This window comes from Aulostomus chinensis, chromosome 2 (genome assembly GCF_037954235.1).
Source record: "Aulostomus chinensis isolate RoL2024-O1b breed Wild chromosome 2, RoL_Achi_v1.0, whole genome shotgun sequence".
Lineage (NCBI taxonomy): Eukaryota > Metazoa > Chordata > Actinopteri > Syngnathiformes > Aulostomidae > Aulostomus > Aulostomus chinensis.
In genome coordinates, this window is record NC_141321.1 from 29,385,916 (window position 1) to 29,400,584 (window position 14,669).

At 41.7% G+C, this 14,669-nt stretch overlaps 1 protein-coding gene across 1 annotated transcript in view; it reads left to right on the plus strand.

Annotated features, from left to right (window-relative positions):
• Positions 1-307: 307 nt before the first annotated feature.
• tox3 (TOX high mobility group box family member 3) overlaps positions 308-14,669 on the plus strand; it is a 43,632-nt gene continuing 29,270 nt past the window's right edge. Inside the window, exon 1 of the mRNA XM_086195560.1 lies at positions 308-1,089. Within this exon, the coding sequence (XP_086051686.1) occupies positions 988-1,089 (102 nt within the window). The 5' untranslated portion in view covers positions 308-987. The remainder of the gene's footprint in view (positions 1,090-14,669) is intronic.

Here is a 14,669-nt window from a genome sequence, read left to right on the forward strand (position 1 = left end):
CCATGCCGCAATAATACAAGAATACAGAATATCATGGTAAATGTAATAGAATTATTGTAATGAATGTGGTTTAATCATTACAGCGTGATCGTGGGGTCCTGGGGGGTTTAAGTACTGACACAAAACAGGGACAACAATAGATCACATGCAAATGACGTGTTGTGGATTACAAACAATCCTAACTGTACATAATAGGTTAATTGCAATTAATTATTTTAGGCCAACCTGACACATGGGAGTTTGTGTGGGCGTGGCTTATTGTGTTTGGGGAGTGGCTGGCTTGTTCGCACACTCTGCTTCTGTTTCAAGCAGCAGAGCGGACCTGGAAGGCTGAACTGGGATACTAACTCTACCTACTCCATCCGTTAATTGCACCATCTGTGGAGCGCTGGTTCTTGTGGTTTTGTGTTGGTTTTTTTTTTTATTTTTTTAACCAAACCCTCCGTTTTAGCGAGCTGCTCCTTACTCAAGTTTCTAGTTTTCTAAGTTGGAGAAATAAACTTCTGAGCGGCGGATACGGACATTATATAACGCAAGTGCGCTGTTTTAACGCGCGGACTAACTTTCTCATCAACACTTCATTGCAGTTTTCGTGTTTTTTTCTTCTTCTCTGTGCTGCCTGTGACGGGGGAGGAAAGGAGGTGGACCCTCGCTCGCTCAGTCGCCGGTGGTCTCGTGGCTTCTTTGTATACAGCAGCAGCTGTGTGTAAATGCGTGAACACACCGCCTCTCCTTCTTCTCGAGGGACAGCTTATGCACTGTCCAACCTTCACGTGGGCAACCTTAGAAATGGACCAGGTGTAGAAGAGGAATATTGAAACCTAAAACCTTTTTCTTTTTCTCCCCCCCCCCCCTCACGCACTATTCACCTCAACAAAGCTGGGGTCAGTCTCACTGCCTCTCCGTGCGCTTGGATTGTCAACGGCAGAAACAAACCGCTCCGTGCGCCAACAGCTATAGTACAGCTGCGCGACTCGCTCACACACCATGGATGTAAGATTTTATCCGACTGCCGGTGGAAATTCTATTCCAGGAGATCCACCGAACCTGGATTTTGCCCACTGTTTGGGCTACTACAACTTCAACAAGGTGAGAAAACTCCTCTGTTTTGCCTTTTCGTCCTCCACGCTGCTGCTGAATTAGTGCGCTGCACGTTAACTACACATTTGTCCAAATTACTTTTGTGTTCATTTTCCAAATTGCCTCCACTTCAACCTCTAATTAAGGCGGTCGCTTAATTGACAGACTATTTCCCTGGTTGCCACAAACTTTGTTGTCGTGTATTAGTAATGGAAACGAGAGCACTAATGTGGTGACACCGTGCTACTTTTGTCCAGCCTCCCTGCACTGCCAAACTCACCAGAGTGATGTGATCCACAGTCATGGGCGCTGTTGGCTGTGCTGTATCATGTTCCTGAGTGTCGGTGGTGGATCATTCTGGCAGCACGATACAGTATAAACATTAGAAAGTGATAAAAGTAAGATACAGTGTCAAATAAACTGCACTGCGAGGCTGGGATCCTGTTTCATGAGCCTCCAAGTGAGATGGTCCAGTACTGAGAGCTGGAAGTGTTACTCTTTGTGTCTAAATGGACACGTTATGGGGCATTGGGTTTTATAGTTTTATTTTTAAACAGCTTTGCGGTTGCAGCTTTGCACACAGTTGAAAAAGAACTGTGATTACCAGTACACTTCACGGCTCCTGATAGAGTCAAACCCAGGATAAGAGCACGTTAACCTTCCCCACACGTGTTGTGCTCTTATCTTTTATTTAGTTTCAAACCTTTATTTATACGTCTGCGCGCTCTGAGGTTTCCTCATCTACAGCGACAAGTTAAACAAGAGTCCTTAACATGATAGGAGTCAACGCTCAGACTATCACCCTCCTCTGGTGCCAGCTCAGATGTTGTCCTGTTGTTTCCAAGTTGTTATATTAACCTCACTAAGTCCCTGTAGAAGCAGCCCAGTTTCTAAATCCTGGTGTGATGAACACAAGTCTAACGTTATGTAAGGTGTAGTGGATGTGGTTGGTGATATGATGTCAGTGATGTAACGTTTGAACTGTTGGGCCCATTATCCATCAGCAGCATGACTCCCATTTTCCCCCTGTAAGTGGGAACATCACTTTGACAGGACAAAATTACACAACTGCAGCGTGCTGTTTTTATAAAGTCTAAACAATGGTTGCCCCTGTGCCCCCCCCCCACCCCCTCACCCTTCCACACACACATGCACACACACACACACACACACACACACCCCTCCCACATTATTCCATTTTATTTTGGCCCAGCAATCTGATGCTTCTCAAAACAGTTACCAGGTTTGTCTCACTGTTTCATCAGCTCCTTGTCGCGTGGCCAAGTTGTCATCTTTGCCCAATTTCATCATGTCTTCATCAGCTTTGAGAAATGTTAACTACATTACTTTGATTTGGTGAAAACGCAATTTTATTCCTGCTCATAAATTCCCCAGGTCAAGTGAAATTTTTCCATCTGTAACAGTAATTGGCCACAACGCAAAAAAGGAGGCAGAGAGCAAGAGGGAGGTTAGCGAGAGGGTGCTTATCCTGTATCTCTACCAGTTCTGCTGGAGAGGGAGAGGGAGCCAGCACAAAGCATGCATTTCATGCTAATTACAATGCCTTTCCGTGGTGAACAAATGCGCTCTTTTGCATGCATCTTTCAAATAAGCCTCCAATTTATTGGAATCATCTCACTGAAAGGTAGCGTAATACCCAGCGGTTAGTCATCCAAACGACGTAGCGTGCTTACAAGTCACACAAGAACTGAAGTGTTGCGTGTTTAATCTGTTTAAAAAGTGTCATGGCATCGTTGCAAACAGCAAAACCTGACTGGATTCACAGTTTTGATCATGTAAACAGGCGATACCCTCTCAAAACGCTGGCACAGAAAATATTCAATTTTAATGACGACGGAGATAGAAGGGCCCACAGGCACTTTGAAAGATCAGAGATTCTTTTAAATTTACAGAAAAATCCAAACGAGTGGCACAGACTTAATTAGGAGCTGCAGTCATGACTAATGAAGACAAGATGGAGAAACGGCGGAGAAACAAGCCACAACTTTACACTACTTAATCATGCTTATTAAAGATATTGAGCAACTCCTGTCTCTGCTCTGGTGCTCCTCTAATAGATTGATCCGTAAAGATAGACAGGTTTCACTCCGTGATAACACACGTAATGCTGAGCAGCGTCCGCTTCTCTGACTCGACTCAGTTCAGTTGAGCACCCATCAGCGATGCTCAAGCAGTGTGTCAGCCTCTGCTTCTTTACCACTGATTGGTTGCTGCTTCGAGAGCTGAGCAGTTGCATTGTTTTGTATCTGTGTTAATGACTCTTGGCTTTATTGGCCCTTTGGCTTGTGTAAAGAACACCTGGTTGTAGTCAGTAAAATTTAAAAGCTGCCTTTAAAGTTGGGGAAGTTTCATACATTTATGCAGCTAACTCTCTCTTGTCTTGCCTCTCGTGCTCGTGAATGTGAGAACTTCGACTCGTGTTTTCTCTGGACACATCAAACTTGACACTAACCAAAGACAAGAAGCTGTATGGATTTTTCTGGCTTTGGTATTTGTTCAAGTCAATTGTGATTGACTTTAATGGTTTCATGAAAGGAACCCAGTGTTATTCCCATATTTATGACCATCTGGTCTTTTTCTTCTTAAGGTTTTAATAATGGTTCGGATCCACTACCCATTTAGTGTGGGATTTCATTACCTCCAGGCACAGAGCGATTGAAATTACCAACAGATGTTAATACAAACTCCTCACCTGCAGTGGTGCGAACACTCGAGGTGCATTTTCAAATTCCAGCGCCAGTGAGACATATGGACAAACATTTCGATAAACCTTCATAGCACATGTGCAAATGAAGATCATCCTGTTGGCGTTGGATACTGTAAAAGCCCGTTTTAGTGAAGAATGCCCTCAGGCAGGGACAAATCATTACCAGACCTGCAAACCAAGAGCATCTTTTGATTTTTTTTGTTGTTGTTTTATCCTTGGAATGGTCTTGGTGACAAATCCTGTATTGTGCTTTTGAAACAGTAGCTGTGCAGTAAGACAACGGTTATAAATTACGGTGAATTACTGTACTTTGATGGCAGAAAACTCTCTGGACAATAGCCTCTCATTGTGTTGGGACAAGGCTCCTTTCGTCTCCTTTCTGCTTGATCAGGAGGGAAGGGGTTAACGCTCTGCTGCTCTACCAGGGGGCTTGTGCATCTCTCCAGTGTACACAGCTGGTGCCATTTCATCACACACATTCTAAACATATCCAAACACAACCTAAATGTGTGTGTGTTTTGTGTGTTGGGGTGGGGTGGGGGGGGTGGAGTGGAGTGGGGGTGTAACCTCAGCTCTTTTTCAAGCTCAACAGTTGAAAGATATGACTCCAAGGTGCATGTAAAATGTTGAAATGTCCAGTGAGTGAATAGCTGATTTGTTTTGCTGAGGCATTTAATTGTGGCTTGTCAGGAAGTGTAGTTCCAGCAGATTTATTAAACACCTAAATTTCCCACTGAGATTAGAGAGGGTTATTTTTAGCGTGTTTGCTCTAAGACATGCTGTACTTGCCTCTTAAGAATGACGGCTCTGTCTGACTGTTTTGTGATCTGTAAAAACAGGCACACAACACGTATGTCTCCACACAGCAGATGTTTACATGAACGCACATCTCTTCCCGTCCCGTGTGATGTCTGATGAACAAAGTAGATGATGGCTGCCATGATCTTACAAAGAGGAGTCACCTGTAGAGGTGTGTTGATGGACTCTATTTACACCTAGAACGGGGATGTTAAAAGAGCTTTAGCTACTGAGGTGTATAGACCCGAGCGGTCAAGGCTGATGGATGGATGTTCGCTGGGTACAGGACGTACACCAGCTGTTGAAGCCAGTTTTACAGCGACTAAACCATGTAATTAGAAAAATGACATTCTTCATGCAATGCACTTTGGCTCAAATAGACATTATCCTATACAATAAGATGGCGAAATAATCGTCTTCAAAATGTTATTTGTTTGGTTTGTTTCACAACCCCCATAAAATGACTCATTTAGCCATCGTAATTTGATCTGTTTAGTCCAATAACATTCAAAACGTCAAGAGAAATGGTAAGATTAACTCCCTTTATTCCCATCTGACTTAATGGAAGTTAAAACTGAGAGTTAGATGCCTGGCAGAAGCCTCATTTATCCCTGATTGATGCCCTTCACTGTTGCACACACCGCCATCCAGCGGGTTGCATCCCGTAAACAATCAGCTGGTTGTGTTTCACGTTGCAGGAAAAACAGAGTCTTTATTGCTTCTAAATCCGTGGATACCTGCAGATATCAAACACACATTGTTACAAACAAAACCAGCAGTTGCACAGCTGAATGGTGTTAGCGTAGCGGCTAAAAACCCCTGATGTCAACACAGGTGTCCTTCCTATATATGTGATGTATTGCCAGTATCACATGGACACCCAGTGTACACACAGTTGACACACATTTTCGGACCCGAAAAGGGCCGTAGCCGCCTCCTATTGAACCGCGAACGCACCCTTTTCCCAGCTGTGATTCTCTTTGTCGACAATGTTGCGATGTTGACATATAGGATATGTGTGCACAAACACACCGGCCAAGTCCTGTTTTACCTTTATAATCTGATAATATGAACCTGTGGGAAACTTAAGACCAGGTTCCCTGCTTTGTTCAGGAGGTGGACATGACAAAGGCTCTGAAATCTTAGACATGCGTAGACCATTACCCACTCGCACAGCCCTTCTGTAATCCTGCCATCACTGCCAATAAATCCACCTCATTACATCTCCTCTGGCATTACTCAGCGTGGTTCATTTAGGCAGACCACACACTCTAAACTGTTCCTCAACTGGTGGGTTGTGGACCTGCTGGCATTACTGGTCATTCTGACATGGCTGGAGACAAAGTTATCTTCTACTGTTCCTTAGGTTGAGATTATAGGACAGATTGGTTCTCTGATGGAAAGCTAGCAGGGAATCCAGGAGTAAATCTTCCTTCTGTCGACCCACCTCGACTTCACGCAATACATCTGTTTTTTTTTTTGCTTTTTTTTTTTTTTTTAAGGTCGGTAGTTGTTTGGACACTCACCAAACTTTTTATGAGCACAGATAGACTTCAGTGTTAACTTTAACGTACTGTATTTTCCAAAAGCCAGTTTTTAAAATACCCTTTTTTCTCCAGCTGTCCACTAATGATTGTGTGTCATTGTGTTAACATTCTTGGACTGCAGTTACAGTGCACGCGGACTAAAACTCTCAAGAGTTCACCAACTGAAACAAAACAAAAACAGCTGTGTGAAGAGCAGTTGTTGTGAGTAATGGACAAATGCTGATGAAGGAATGGAGCAAAACACAATATATTTGTGTTGTTTGTATATTTCGAGCACGCTTCTCCATCCTCACTCCCCTCACATGGTCCACCGTTGTCTGGATTAAGGACTAGACTAACACCAGCCAGTAAGGCTGATTGATACTGATCGATACAATTGTGCTACTTTGCAAATATAAATCAAAGAAACGGGAGTGGAAATCTTGAATGAAATAGTTTTGACTCATTTGTGTATTGTCTCTGCCCCGCTCTCCTGCTCTCTTTCCCCCCCAACCGGTCAAAGCAGAAGGCCGTCCCCATTGAGCCTGGATCTGCTCGACGTTCCTGTCTGTTAGAAGGAAGGTTTTCATCGCCCCTGTTGCAGGATGTGCTTGCCCATGGAGAATTGTTGGGTGTAAATTCATTGAAGGAGTGAGGTACTAGACCTGCTCTACTTGTCATGAGATAACCTTTGTTGTGATTTGGCGCTACACAAATAAAACTGACTTATCGCTATGTAGATGTTACTAGAATACACAGATGGTACACATCAAGTTGTATTTTTCAGCTCTATTTAGGTTTTTTTCCAGTGATTTTACATTGCGTATAGTCATATTTGTCATGTTGTTTCGCAATTTATCATAATAAGATTGTATGGGAACCATGTATGGTATCCAATCCCTGGCCCTCAAGCTAATGCCGGCACCACAGAGTTGTTAATATGGAAAGATGAGAATACCTGCTGAACTTTAAACACTCCCATTGTCACCAACTGCCTTTGATGATTTTTCTCCTGTCAACAAGCAACTCTGTGCTCTTGATGCATTTTCAAAGACTTACAAAAAAGGAAAAGAAAAATCTGCTTCTCTTTTTAAGCGCTCAGCTACTTGTGTGCACGTATTGACTCACTGCTGTTAACACACCTACAGCTGTTATTTGACAGTGTCAGATAGATTCAATCAGCATCTCATATCTCATGACGCTCATCTCATTGTCAGGTTGGCAGATTCAGCTGCTGTAATGTTGCCGCCAACACAGAGTGGTTAGACATCTCTTGGTTCTTGTTATGTTAGTCCTTCGTTACTTACAGATGTTGAATGGTAAACTCGGTACGACTCCATAAGGAAATCAGATTTGATTAGTTAATTTGACGCTAGATTGAAATTTGATGAAACGCTATTGAACTCATCCCCACCTATGGCAGTGTTAGTCCCCGCAGAGCCTCCCAGCTTTACACAAACCAAACAAAACATCCTGCCTTGTTTGTAGCTACGTGACTCGTTCAAAAGCGTCTCTTTCAGTGGTACAAAGAGGATGAATGCACAAGTGTCACATTTGTTATTTGATCACGTTCGCAGCATGCATCCGTGCCTCAGGAAGGAGAGTTTATGTTGACATCCAAAGTCATCAGCAGGAGAGTTTAATGTTGTTATTTAAAACCCTGTCGATGCTTTATTTGTGTTAATATCTTCCATGTTGCTTTAATAGCTATTTCATAGATTTGTTGCAGAGTTTAATGCAGTACAATATTCTGCTGGAAGGAAAATCACCCCGTATTATCTTAAAACGATGTAATTATTTGATACTTCTGTTCTTCTGCAATTGTGCAAATGAAACATGACACATAGTTGGAATTCCAATGTTTAATTTATTTAGATGAGAATTAAACCGCACACAGCCTCCCACACTTATGTTGCAGTGGTGAGACGGCAAGAACATATGTAAATTTTTTCGTAATGTATTTATTTTAATGAGGAGATTCATCACTGAAGCTCGACCCGCTCCAGAAACAGCCATGAGTCATATTTCCATGCAGAACATGCTGAAGTCATCTGTAGGGACGTTGTTAAGCTCACCTGCAGGTGTCTATAAAGGAGAGGAAGTCAGGGTCAGTGAGGGGGCTGAGTCGGAGTTTTAATTTCTTTAAACAAGACTGAGATATATCACTTGACTCAAAGTAGTGCAGTTACTATACTAAAAGGGGCAGGCTGATTTTCTCCTTGCTTTCTCCCAGAGATATTGATTCTGATTCACTGAAGGCCAACATTTGGGCCCAATATTCACTTCAATAAATTTCAAAGTAGTTGTGTTAAACAGCACAAAAAAAACCAAAAAAAAAACCTCCAACACACGGCTGCCTTTAAACGAACAGATGTTTCATAAAACTTTGTGTAAATCATAAATTGCTAAGCATAAAATTAAAGAGCATAATAACACTCCGAATGGATTTTTTGAACGTAAAAAGATCTGAAACGCCAAGTGACGAAATAAACTGGATACACAAGCGGCTTGTTAACTTTGACCAAACTGAAGAGCAGAACTAAATACGTTTATAAAATGTTTATTTTCATCGGAGTGATTACTGTGACATGCATCGCTCTGTATTACCTGCAGAGGTTCACCTTATACTGAACTATGTGCTAGATGAGTAATGCCTGCAGTCATGTTACCAATTCCAGTTGGAGCAAAAACATCTTTTAAAAGCATATGCATAGGAAATGTCTGGATTTATCCAGAAAATATAAATTGATGTTACTAAATACCACACAAGTCTTTGTTTTTGGCCTAGTTTCATTTGAAAGTGAAGCACAACTGTGGAAGTCAATTTAAAGTGTGATGAGACGTGTTGCATGGCGAAATAAAGTCTCCCTATGATGAGACCGCTGTTATCTGAGGATTTGAGTGTGTCCTCGTGAGCGACACAGAGAAAACAACGACGTTATGTCGTTACCGGCTGGGTTTTGTAACAGCTGAACCCTTCTCTCGCGCACTCAGGGGTGTGTGTACGTAGGTGTAGTGGAGACAAACCTTCAGTGTTGAATCAGAGAAGCGTTTGCAGATACTGATAATTAAAATGACCACTGGCTAACCTGGCACATCCTTCCTGTACTATTCAGGTTGTTTATCTTTGATTTTCAATTTGGAGAAATTGCTGATCTGTAGGTGAGGTGGTCTTTTCATTGTTGGTTAATACTGGGCCCCTTTCAGTTAAAGCTGGGCCCCCACTAGAGATGCTTTTCCACCATGATAAACCACTTTAATCTGGTTTTGGCTCACTAGATCTTTGACAGCTTCAACCTTGCTGACGTATTAAAAGGAAGGGGAAAAAACTCCCTGTGCCCCAGAAAACGGCTTTTACCCTGAATTAAGCAGTTTTCAAAAGGACCAGTCAATCACTTCTGGATGGCTGATTCAATAAGTGTTGTGTCCCTATAGTGGTTCGTCGCCTCGCTGTTAAGACTCATTCATTTTTAAAGCTTTCCAGAGAGGAAGACGTGTTTCAGATAGTGTCCAGTTCTACTAATGGGCTCATGACTGTATCAAAAAATGAGCTTTTTATTTTAACTGCACGAGCTTGATTAAGTCCATTGAGTCCTTTGAATGAGCGGAGACCATTTACAAATGTCTTTCTTCTCACACATGCTAATATTTCCAGCTTGCACCAGTTGAATTCATCACTATATGTTTGACTCCTTTACCAACTGTTCCTGCCAATACAGCTTTCAGCGAGGGTTAAAGCAGAATAACACATTTTATTATTCCTGTAAGAGATAAATTGGTTCCATCAGCCCACAGGAATTATTGGCTGGGTTTAGAGTTTCTTTCTACGCCTCAATCAAGCTGTGACCGTTCTAAAGAAAGCATCACATGCATAGAAATATTAGTCACTGGTCCAACAATGCTTTATGTATCGGTTTGAATGAAAATGTATTTCTCATTAGGAGTGTATGGGCTGTGTAGTATTACATGCTACCTTGTGTGATTAATCTGCCCTTTTTCACCTGCCTCCCTCCTACATCGCACATTAGCATAATGCCGTGTGTTACCAGGCTGCAGTAAAAGGACTGACAATAGTAGCAGGTGTGCAAATATCCCTCAGACCTGTTGGACAAAGAGATTAAATATTGGAGGTAAATACAACTTCTTCTTTTTTTTCGAGTGGTTATATAGACGGCATGCTGGAACACACTGTTGCTGTGAGGACTGACTCTAAGTAGAGCTTGTTTATCTCGCAGAAAAACAGTTTGGCGTCGCTCTGTGAAAGGTGGCGCAATCCCAGAATGTTAGATGACAAGTAACAGAATTTGATAAATAGCTTTTAAAAGTCAACTTTGCAAAGTTCAATGAAATGATAAGGAGTTTGGTGAAATTGTTGTATTCCATTTGGGAAAAAAAAAATCATTTTCTGATAATGAGATACGGTTTGTTTCAGTTTTGTCCCCTTGGAACACGATTCTTCTCTTCCTGGTAAATATATACACATGGGGAACTTTCCAATAAATATCTTCTAGTTGTAACCTAATCTCAAACATAATGTGATTGTGCCAGCAGGGTGATATTAATATCTTAACAAAAACGTCTTTTCTCCTAAATGAACTTCGTCGATGACTCACCCTGCAACAGTTTCATGTGCTTCTATTACTCTTAAAATTCAGGAATGAGTTCCCCTGCTGTTTGCACCACCGGCATCTCGCAGACATTATCAGCTTCCATTGTACTGTATTAATCATTTCAGTTTAGGCTCATGTATAAACATAGAGTGGATGTAGCTGTTCTAAAGTTTTAATTGAACAAACAACCCACAGAGTTACACTGTTGCCTTGAATGGCCTCTGATACAATGAAGTATTCATTTTAATCATGTTTTTTTACATAATTCTGTATAGTTTCTGTGATTATTTATGCCTGGAGGACTGTGTTATTCCGCACAGCCATCAAAAATAGACCAGCACTGTGAAAAAAGAAACATCTGTTGCCAGGGGCTTGTTCTTCAGATGCCTACCAATTGTCCCCTTTTTCTTTTTTTAAATTTCCTCTCATAGATTCAAGCTGTTCGTAGTAAAACTGTTTTCAGATAATGAGAGGAACATGTGTGAAAGTAATCCCTGTGAGCAAAAAAAACAAAACAAAACTTGGGTTCGCTTCAACATCAGTTTCAAACTTCTGACTGTTGTCCAATCAGATGAAACAAGGCTTTTCTGATAAAAGATGGAATTAGGGGCTGTTTAAATGGCCAGAACAAGACCAATAAAGATTTACTTTAAACCTTGAATCAGGGAAAGAGACACAAGTGGAGACCGTAAATAAAAACAGACTGGGATATGAACATCCTGGAGGAGAGGAAACGTAGGTCTGCTATTTGTTTGTTATATCAAATTAAAAAGAATCATATTATATTCATTTAGAAACTGCAACATTGGCAGGGTTTTTTTATATGGACATATATATCTTCACCAAATTGCTTTGCCTGTCAAGGTCTATTTTTACTAACATGAACAAAGCTCTCAATGCCTCTGATATATCACCACTTTCAGAAGATGAAAGTCTTCTAGAATTCATGAATCTATCTCATTGTCATTCAGCGAAAGGATCAAAAGGAACAATCAACATCTCCTCAGTAAAATCTCGGGCCACATAATAAAGGTCCAGTCCCTGAAACCTCAACTAGGATAATAAATGGGGTCCGTGGAATTCTTGAGCTGACTTCTGATATTTCAGGAGTTGAAATTGAGGCTCATTCACAGCACGTCCTTGTTTATTGGGATGTGTGTGTTTCTTCTGGCTTGTGAGCTCTCATATGTGGTCATGGTGTGGGATGGCAGACGTAGAAATAGGATCAAGGTCTGCGAGGCCTGAGCGTTGGCAGGGTTTCCCTCGATGGATGCCACTGACAATTCCTTCGAATGACATTCCTTCCAAGAACACCAGCGGAGTTCCTCATCTTTGGAGGTTCGGACTCCTGGTGTAACCTACAAATACCTGCACCGCTACATGCCTGTGTCTCCCTCTGATAAACAAAAAGAGAAACTGCCTGATTACACTGTTTCAAAGGCAGATGATTAAAGTGTTAGGTCAGAGTTAGCCAAGGTTAACCACCCATAATGAAACACTTTGAAAATAATGATACGCTGCTTGGTTTTATGAAGGTTTGTGGCTGCTCAGCTCAACAGTCGTGACCTTCAGCAGTTCCATGAGCTAATCGTAGCGATCCTGCAGAACCCCTGTAGTTTTGAGACTCCGTTAGCACGTGATGTGAGAGCTTTCCTCATACAAGCGCTAATTCTGCCGTCTTTAAGTTGGTCGACCATCTACTGTTCCGGCTCACACCTTGAAAACTGGTCCTCCATCCCCGCGTGGAAAGGTCAATGTAATTTCAAATCGTACTTTGTATGCAGTCTATCAGCTGCTTGTACGCAGGAAGGAGTTGAAACTCCAATTCTGACAACGGTAGCGTAGCTGACCACCATTGCTGACCATTCGTGGCTTGTTGACAAAGCAGAAGCAAAAAGAAAACTATGGAAATATTTTGCTGTCCAGCCAACAGCAGGGCTACTTCACACACCACAGAGCCTGTCTTCTCACCAAAATTGGAAGAAGGGTGTAGCACTGGCCAAGAAACTACCCATTAACCTTTGGGCCACTTCATTTAATGCAGCAAAAAATTTCATTTTCTTAGGGTTCGGCTGAGGTCTCAGTCCCCAGTCACCTGTGATATTCTGTGTCCATGTGACGGAGGCGCCTTTGCCTTTATTCATCATCTACGACCTCATTTACAATGATGCTGATGACAAAAGAAATTGAAACAAAAACTGAGAAATGACAGCAGTTAAGGAAACATACAAAAGTAAATGAAGTAAAGCCCCGATATGGACAGAACTTAAGGCTTCAAGATAGACACAAATCAATTAAACGTGCACAAAAAGAAGTTGGAGCGTTTGAGATGATAGATTTGAGTTAAACCAGGATTACTCAAGTATTTATTTTTGCGTGTTTTGTCATTGAAACCAGCTGAAAATGTCCCCAGCTTACAGTAAGATTCCCGTTGTTCAGCAGCCTGATCATGGCTGTTCTGGGGGAGGGATGACACACGGAAACACCTCTCTGTTCAGTTTAATTATCAATGTGTATTGATGTTGTCAGAAGAATACATGCCTAACAGAGACTAATTAACAAATAAGAATAATTGCTTCTTTCATTCGTCACCACAGTCTCTCATAACAGGCAAGCTTCAAGCAGAAACAACAAAGTAGTACATAAATCAAAGTAGTTTCCTTTGCCAAGCAAGAACTCCCCTGGGAGGTACCTTGGTGCTTAATTAAAATCCAGAAGGATCATGTTTTAAGTGTAGGTGAACGAGCACTGAATAACAATGACAAATCACGCCTCGGAGCATTAGTGGTGTGTTTTGGAAAAAGAATAACAACATCTATTTTATTTTCTGTGCAAAATTAATGAGATTTGATGTGAAAGAAGGATGTTTTCAGAGCATTGTGGCACCCAGACTGTGGTAAATATAGAAGCGCCTGGCTGCAGAACCTGCCAAAACTAGGATTGACATATTAATCTCCTAATTACCCATACAGGATTATAATGAAACAGCTCATTATTAGAAATGATTTAATGGCTTACACTTTTTATTGCACTGTTTATCAGCCATTTCTAAGCCTCACAATCCCTACATGCCAGCTTCAGCATATATCCATACTGTTGAAATAATGTCAGTGTCGCAAGGCTAGCAAGCATGTAATATAGTTAAGAAAAGCTTTACCTCGAGAGAGAGAGATGCTCACTGAAAAGACCTATTTTTAAAAGGAAGATAAAAGGTTGCTTTGTTTGGTGAAATAGCTCTTTGTGGGTTAGGATAAATTGGCAGTGGCACACAGACATTTGCATCATCTTTCTCTATATTTTGTGTATTGTTGGAAGTCAGAGGCCACGTGGCAGTCCTCAGGGCTTTAGTTGTCCCTGATCTTTGAGTTTCTAGATCTGACATCTCTCAAGTGACCAGGCCAACCAACAGTGACTGGTCTCAGGGTCGCACCAGTGCTAAATCAGACTTAAAAAGAAAAAAACAGGAAAAAAAAAACCTGGCCTACCCGCTGCTGTTTCTGTAGGCGTCGTAATTACGATGAGCACCGGCTCTTGGGAGAGGCGGGAAAAAAAAGGGAGAAGAACATTAAAAACGGAATGTGTGTAGTTATCAGCAGGAAAACTCCCAAGTCAAATCTGCTCAATTACAGAGCTCTGGAGAGGTATCCCCAAGCAACCCTTCCATTGGCTAATCAGTCACAGCAAATTGCATTGGTGAATATTTCCGACTCGACAGATTTGAATAAAGACATCTTGATTATTTTACTGTTGTACTGTACCCTTGAATAACTTTAAAAGGCCTTAAGCTGGTATACCCTGCATAGTCCCCGATTTCAGAAAAAGCTGATGGGGGGGGGGGGGGGGTGTGTCAGTCACTGTGGCAAGCTAATTGGGTCAATCTCTTTAGTAAAGATGAATGAAAAGATTAACTCTCCCTATGTGTCCAGC